Source organism: Pomacea canaliculata, linkage group LG12 (assembly GCF_003073045.1).
Source record: "Pomacea canaliculata isolate SZHN2017 linkage group LG12, ASM307304v1, whole genome shotgun sequence".
NCBI classification, from domain to species: domain Eukaryota; kingdom Metazoa; phylum Mollusca; class Gastropoda; order Architaenioglossa; family Ampullariidae; genus Pomacea; species Pomacea canaliculata.
In genome coordinates, this window is record NC_037601.1 from 2957785 (window position 1) to 2965978 (window position 8194).

General features: G+C 35.4%; 1 protein-coding gene across 2 annotated transcripts in view; it reads left to right on the top strand.

Moving 5' to 3' along the window:
• LOC112576790 (tankyrase-2-like) overlaps positions 1-7819 on the top strand; it is a 37834-nt gene extending 30015 nt beyond the window's left edge. The window contains exons 10-15 of one of the 2 annotated variants that reach the window (XR_003101913.1): positions 1540-1653; positions 3696-3800; positions 5086-5154; positions 5763-5851; positions 6256-6318; positions 7741-7819. Coding sequence is in view for 1 of the 2 variants with exons in the window: in XM_025259509.1 (XP_025115294.1) it covers positions 1540-1653; positions 3696-3800; positions 5086-5154; positions 5763-5849 (375 nt within the window). In the remaining variant the exon portion in view is untranslated. Of the gene's footprint in view, positions 1-1539; positions 1654-3695; positions 3801-5085; positions 5155-5762; positions 5852-6255; positions 6320-7740 lie in introns of those variants that run through there. The other variant, XM_025259509.1, reaches the window with a different exon arrangement.
• Positions 7820-8194: the final 375 nt, after the last annotated feature.

Here is an 8194-nt window from a genome sequence, read left to right on the forward strand (position 1 = left end):
TAGACAATTTACTGGTCACAGATACCAGAGAAGTCTTGTGTTAGAATACAGTAAGTTGCTCAATTGTGCAGCTTCAAAATAAATTAAATGTCTTCATAAAGAAACAAGAAACAGTAGATCTGATCTTGATTTTAAGAAAAACAGAAAGGGATCTTTGAAAACATTTGAGAATACTTTGTGAAATCATTAGAGGTTGAATATTAGTCAAGAACATAAAAGTTTTTATTGCTGCAGTATGAAAGTTGTCTGTGAAAGACACATCTAACAAAAAAGGAAAGTTCAGATAAAAGATAATTGGTTGCTAAGAAGGTAGGGGATGGCAAGGATAACATGCAGCTTAATGATGCAGTCACTTCAGAAACAGCATGAGAAGCCATATGGAAGAAGAATAAAACACAATTTTGTTTCAGAGGGCAATTAGGAAGCAGCTTACATAGTTATAACTAATTGATATTTTGCTGTGCAAGTTCTATATTTACAAAACCTTCATATACTTATATCTGCTTCACTGATTATCGCCAATCACCTATACACTGACACTTTAGACCCACATACAGTCACTGTTATACACATGTCTTTCATTTAGAAGCCATGCTGCTGAAACAAAAGACAGCCTCCCTCTGTTAGTCTTGTGCGTAGGCCCATTTGTATCTGGGATGTGTGATTAATTTACTTGCTAACTGAAAAACAGTCATAAATGTTTCTTTATTTACCAGCATGGCTTAGTAGTCATTTGTTTAACGGTAGTCAATTTCTGTATAGACAGAAACAATGATTGAGCAATTCCATCCTATAAACCAGACAGGCAGGGGACATCCTTGTATTTGATTCTATGAGAAAATCTTAAACATAAGTACATTATGTTTAAAAATAAAGTAAATGAGAAGCTACTTGGATCTGTTAATGATATGCACACTGTTGTGAGAGTAAGTGCTTGTGTCAGAGATGACCTAAATCAGTGGTTTTCAAAGTATTTCGGACCGCGACCACTTTATTTAAGTAAAAAATATGGCGGACCACCAAGGCCTAAAAATCAGTCTGTACTATGAATTTCAAATTTAAATTGCCGCATTTGTTTCATTACAATTCAAAACTAAATGTCCTTCTGTGACAGTAGTCTAGTAATAAGTTGACATAAAACTACCTACCTCGTTATTTGTTATTAAAATGTTAATGCGAGGAATACATCACTTTAAACATCACTTTGCTGACATATGACAACTGTCAGCCGCGGACCACCTGACTTATGCCCATGGACCACTAGTGGTCCGCGGACCACACTTTGAGAACCACTGATCTAAATGGATGCTTTGAGAGTTCAAGTAGAGTGAAACGTGATGCAGAACTCTTTTGTTATTTATTAATAAATTGTGAAACCAGAAACTTGAATGCCATAATATCCAATTGTAATATCCAGATGAAATAAAGCTATTATATTTATGGTGCTATGGTGTAACTATTAAAGTTCATTGATTTGTGATACAGCCAAAAGTGAAATAACTGGATCTTTTGAATGTTTTGCTCATCTGTCTGATGAAGTGTGACATACCACTCTACATAGCAGCACTTCAGGCAAGGCCTCCTATTCCTGCTTCTCTGATAAAAACTATCACACCAAATGGTCCTGTGACAGTTGATTCTCTTTTCTACAAAGTAAGTCTTTGTATCATCTGCTCCCAAGTGCTCTGTGCGATTTTTTTAAAATGTGTGTTCCATGTTAAATTTTCTTATTTAAATGTTTTTCTTTGTCTATTTTTTAAATTGTTGCTGCAAAGTTAGCTGAATGCTGGAATGCATACCATATTCTATTTAAATGTTTCTTTATATAATTGTTTACATAATGTATTTAATTCCTTCTGTATTTTGTTGCTAACCCAATTTCTTCTTGTGCATAATGAGCATCTTCATGATAGAAACATGTACTTGACAAGCATTCATCACCACCCTTAATTCTGTTGCACTTAATGGACCTGCAGTGCCTCTTGGAGATGATACTAATAATGGGTACTTATAACTCACAGCATCACAACCAAGATAGATTGCAATCTCTGCACAGACCAGTTTTGATAAAGGAAAGTTAACAAACATTGGACGGGGTGGTACATATAGGTACAATGAACTACATAAAGATGAAGTTTAGTAGAACATAAAGCAATGGATCAAGGTATGAAGGGATGCAGGTAATGTTAAGAGCCCTTACATGATATCATATGGTTTAACATGACAGACAGAAGAAAGAGTTAAGAATAGTAGTTCAAGGATAATACTTAGTGAACAGATATGTTTTCAGAGAACATTTGAATGTAGTCTTGGAGTCTGAGTAGTGAATGTGATGTGGAAGAGAGCTCCACTGTTTAGCAGTGCAGAGGAAAGATGTCTGTTGTCCTTTAGCATTACTCCTAACAATACTCCACACAATGCTAGTCCTTTTTTAAACCCCCCCCCCCCTTTTCTGCTTATTGCTATAGCTCGGTTTTTTTTTTTTTGTGTGCAAAATCATGATACTCTCAGTCCTTATTACTTGGCTGCTCTTTACATTTTCTGTATTTTTATTTTATTCATTATCAGTATTGTTGTTTATCCATCTGTCATTTATATGCTGTTTGTTTTTCTGTCCCTCACATGTTGCCCATGTCTTGTTCTTGTTCTTAAGAGCCATGGGCATTCTTATGGGTGTGAGTATGTGCTATACAAATCTTGTGTTTATTATTATTGATTCCTCAACATAGTATCACGAACATGTATAGGTGGATTGCTGTCCATCTGCCAAGACCAACGCTTATATATAGCCTCTTAAATTGCGAGGTGATCCACTGTTAGTCTCGACGAGCCTAAACAAAGAATGTTAACTGGAAAAAATCGTCTGCCAGCAGTTCAGTACTACAAGATCATGATAGTATGACATGGTGTGCAATACCATTACATAAGTTCTGGTGACTGAAATTATAGATAATTATTAACTGGAGAATGCAGAAATCCATTAAATATGTTACAAAACTTCAGCTTATGAAGAAAGAGTACACATAAGAGGTTGATTTATTGATTGATTCTGTATTGCTACAAGAACTTAGCTCCAGCAAGGGTATGATCGAGCATCTGTCAAAGTCTATATAACTTCATAGAACTGCTATAAACATGAATAGGAAAGAGAGGTTGATTTATTATTCATTTGTATCTTAGCCCCCTTTAAAGTTGCGAGTAAGATAACAATAATTAACCCATTCTACATTCTACCCATTCTAGTATGACAAAGCACAAAGGCATGATCTTTAAATACATATAGCTCAAGTAATACAATAAAAGTCTTTCCATTTATGACACTACTCATTTTCTGGCCTTAAATGCATAATGAAGAAAGATACACAGTTTTCTGCATGTAACTTCCTTATTTGAAGACAAAAGTGATGAAAGTTGGAAAATATTTACAATCAATAAATTTCATTCTTATAGTCTACCTAGGAATGGCCAGACAAGCATGAAGTGGATTTCACCTTTCCTAGCATTTTCACATAATAAACAAATAGATTTTTCTTTGAGTGATTCCTGTATCTGTAGAAATGTGGTGCCAGACCAATAATGTGAAATAGAAATTTTGTCATCACAAATTTTGAATAAATGAGGCTAATTTGAAGTGTATAGGAATACAATGATAAGAGAGAATTTGTGCTAATAACACATCTCTTGGATCATTGCAGGGTCAAAATGTCCTATTTCACTGTGTGAACAATGACGTACACGAAACTGTGATAGACTACATTTTATTCAAGGGCTCAGCCTACCTTGTCACTCAGCGAGTTGAGGTAGGCTAACTTTTTTTTGTCTTTTTAATAAAGTCTACAACTTACATTGTAGAAGATCTTATCCTTGCTTGTAATGTAATGAAATGACAGAGGATTCATAAATATTATTATTAATTTCATGAGAAATATCTTTATGCAATAATTAAAAACAAATTAATCTAATAAATGTGTGCTTGAAACTTGAGACTTTTGGCTGAAATGGCTGAAATAATTGCTGAATTGACAAAGAAAGTCTTCTATCATTTAGATTTGGCCAGTGTTTCCTTGGTGTAACATCACTGCTGTTAACCCCCTATTGACATTTTTATTATTGCTGAACTCTTCTCAGTTGTATTTGATGTTTATTTAGTCTTCACTGTAGGATCATATTTTGTCACTTAGTCCTACTCACATATGTCACTCATGGCTTGTTCCCATGGCTTGTAGAATGTGTGCTCTTTCACAATATTCAAAATGAATGTAAAATGGTTGTCAGTTCTTAGCTAGCAGCAATATTTTAGAGATAAGTAATCTGTAGATTGTATTGCAGTCTGTGTTTAGTTGATACTGCCTATGGTTTTTTGTTTTATTTTTCTGGTTATGTACCCATTTGAGCAACCATAAATCATTTATAGGCATGAGCAAATTGGTCTGATCTTGCTTTTGTTCTCAGATGGACTTTTTCCTACTAGACATCGTGAATGATGCAGACTGCTTTGTGGTTGTTTAATCACTTGAAATAATTTTTTTGTGGCTTATTTTCATGCCATTTTTCATCAATCTGAGGAAAAGAGGGGGAAGTTGAAATCCAAACTAAGGACTTACTGCTTTCATTGCATTCATTATGCATTTTTATGGTTATGGAAGTCTGGCAGAGTTTGCACCCACACTTAAAGAAGCCCATGTTGGTGAGGAAGAAGACATGCAAGTGCCATGGAAAATGTGTGCTGTATGATGGAGTGCATGGCATTCTACAGTTTTACATCATTCTTTATCTATGACTAAAAATAGTTGATTTGCACTTTATATAGTTTCTACACTAGTAATGGCAAGACTGGCATCCTTTTATTTTTTAAATTGATAATCAGTCTAAGTGTATGAGAGATAAAGAGGAGCCTGGACTAAGGCTGGCGTATAGTTTAAAACAAAGAGAGAAGGAACCTTTTAGAAGTGACTGGATCAGAACTACTAGTGTGGTAAGGTAAATAAGATTTTGTTGGGTTTTTTTGGTCATGGTATGCAAATCCATTTTCATGGGAAACTGAGACAATGAAAAAATTACTATGGTTTTGCCATTTTGTTGCAGAACAATCTGTGTGCACGAGACTATGCAGAGCTTCATGACTGCAAGAAAGTAGTGCAGGCCATAGACTGTGTATGTTTGCTTAGTTGCTTTAACAAAAAGTAGTGCAGGCCATAGTTTGTGTATGTTTGCTTGGTCGCTTTAAAAAAACAAAAAGTTACTTCTCTTTCTGTTTCTGAAGGGAAGGGGTATACAACAGAAGAAACTATCTTCTGAGGAGTTGTTTTCACTCTAAGACAACACAAATTCAAATCAATCTTAAAAATAATTTCAGTTTTTGATATGTATTTTATCACTTGTGGTACATATATGTAAAGGTCATCCCATGACCTTTTTCAGGTTTTTAGGGAGTGAGGTGTTGGATACTTCACTTTTTAAAGAACTTATTAGGTGGTCACAAAAGTTACAGTTGTACACCCCAATTCATTAGAAAACTAGAAGACTACTTTTTTTGAAAATTTCTCATACGGCAGTCTAGGGTACAGCTATAAAACACTTCTTATAAAGATGATGAGGATCACACAATGTGGATTTATATCTTGTCTCCTGCATGTTATATTTCTGTCTTGATTTTTAAGAATTAATCTAGCTCAGTCATTTAATCAGAAAATACCAAAAAATACCAATGACCAACCAATCTTTTGAAATGTTTGCCCTGTTGATGTATGAAAATGTTTCAGGCGGTATTGAGGTGGATGTTTCAAGAGTTGGCATCAACAGAGAAATTCTTATCTTGCAGGGTTATGATCATATACCTACAGCAGTAAAGGTAAATTGATTTTCAAAATTCATGTTCTTTGATTTTGCTGATATGCACTGTAGAATACATATATCTTTTTGGAAAAGCAAGTAAAATATGCATCTTTATCCAAATTTAGATTTAACAGTATGACTGAAATTAAGCAGAATTGCCTTGTCTGTAAGAGACTTAATATCATGCTAAAATAAGGTAACTATGTCAGTAGTGATGTATACATACCACTAACTCCAAATTAAGCTTTGAAGTAAAGCATTATTGACATCTGTAAATTATGATGTTACTTGGCTGTTTCAAAGACATCAGATATGTTAAAATTCTCATTTGGTAATATTTTTCTCATATTTTAAAAGCTGACTGATTCTGTTTACCATCGAGTAAATTCTTATCGGCATTTTTGTAATTTTTTTCTCCAGTGTTTGAATGAAGATTCTGATGGAATAAATGATCCATTTTATAAATACCTCCCTTTGTATCAAGTAAGTATGAGATAAATAAGGAAAGATTAATAGTAGGACTGGTTAAAAATTTCTTCTTTCTATTAAAAAGTGATGATTAAAAAAAAACAGGATCAACTTTTAAAACAATAAACTCTTATCATGCAGCATGAAGAAGGAAATTGTTTTCTTTAAGTAAAATTATTTTTAGTAAGAAATGTATTCTAAATGTCTTTACCCTTTCAACTGTCAGAAGAACTCTATAATACTCTGTAACTTAATACATATTCCAGCTCACTCCTACATCAGTAGCTTCAAGTAAATTGTTGAGGTGTTTTTCAGGAAGATTGATAAAGGCAAAAGCTGTGTGTAAAGCATGCCCAGGTAAATGGTCCTGTGCTAGAAGTTCAGCTGAAAGTTGGGAAGGAGAGGGTGTGCTTGGTCTGAAATTATGTTGTATGCCATCTTTCTGACTGCCTGAAGGTACAAGTCAGAAAGTGGCAGCTGTAATGTACCAATAATTTTTTTTGCCTGGTAGATGATTCAGGCCAGCCTTGTTTTGGCACTTTCTGCAGAAGAGATGAGCTCCTTCTGCTGCTCACGTGATGTCTTTGGGTAAAAAAGGATCCTATAGGCGGTAGCTGACAATAGGGGGGGATCTGTGAAGGTCATCCTTCACCACCAGGTAAAGAGAGAGATTGGGCTGGAGGAAAATGGACCATCCAGCAGTGATGGAAGAGGATCAGGCAAATTCACACAGGTGCCATGTTCTTAGTTCCAGAAAGCAGTGCCAGACATTAGTGCCAGACATTCCAAAATGTGGCTTGAAGACATAGTTTTATTTCCCTGAGCCATTGTAAGTTGTCCAGCGCATCTTGAGCACCCCAGACCAAGCATTGAAGGTGAAGTGCCTGGCTTTTGTGAAAACAGCCTCATAAGGACAAAAGCTCCGGTGTGGAAGGACAATGTCATGTTTCAGGACAAAAGAGATGACAGAGTGAAGCATCTGGGAAAACTGCCGAACAAAAACCTGATGGTGTAAGCTTAGAAGGCCGCCTGTCTATGCCCCTTAGCCATGGCTACAGACAGCTGCTGAAAGGCTAATGCTACCTGTAACCTGGATGTCAAGCCAGCAGCCAAAAACAAAAGATAAGCAGCCATCCACCTGTAACCCGGTGTCCAGCCAGCAGGCCAAGAACATTAAAGTGTCATACTGGCCGATCAAGTTACAGAGTCAGAAAGTCAGAGTCAGAAAGAGTTCTGGCAGCATCCTTGGCTTCCATAATGACCATATTATGTTGGCAAATCCAGTAGAATGAAAGCACTTGGTATACATTTCTAACCAAAATAAAGTAGCAAACATATAGTCTTTCCAGTAAAAGATAAATGTCAAGATAAGGGTAACCCTTAAACAGAGTGGTTCACATGTGAAACTGGTTATTTAAAATAGTTCTGACTTTTCAGGAACAAATAATGCAGATACATGAAGCTGTTGAAAACTGTGATGTAGAGACACTACGGCAAATTTTATACTTCCGTCACAATGAGCCACATGGTCTCAATCCTTGTCTGGCTGACTGCAGAAAGTGTGTACGTAATGTTATCAAAGTTCAAGCTATAGTAAGATGAGTTACAGTTCTGATTGTTGAAATTTGTAAGAGCCTTTTGACTTCACGAGTTAAAATGTTCATACATTCCTCATGTGGCCTTTTGTTTTCATTTCTTGTGGACAATTTTTTGGTTTCTTTTTTTCAGTTATTCATATCATCGATTTTTGTTTCTCCCTAGTTATCTCCTTGTACAGATTTGGCTATACTACTTTAGAGCAGCATAATCATTAAAGGAAGTCCCTGCTTAGTCTTGTTGAAGCTTACAAAATTTCTTTCTTTAAAATCTTAAAGTGAATTTTTTCTGCTAA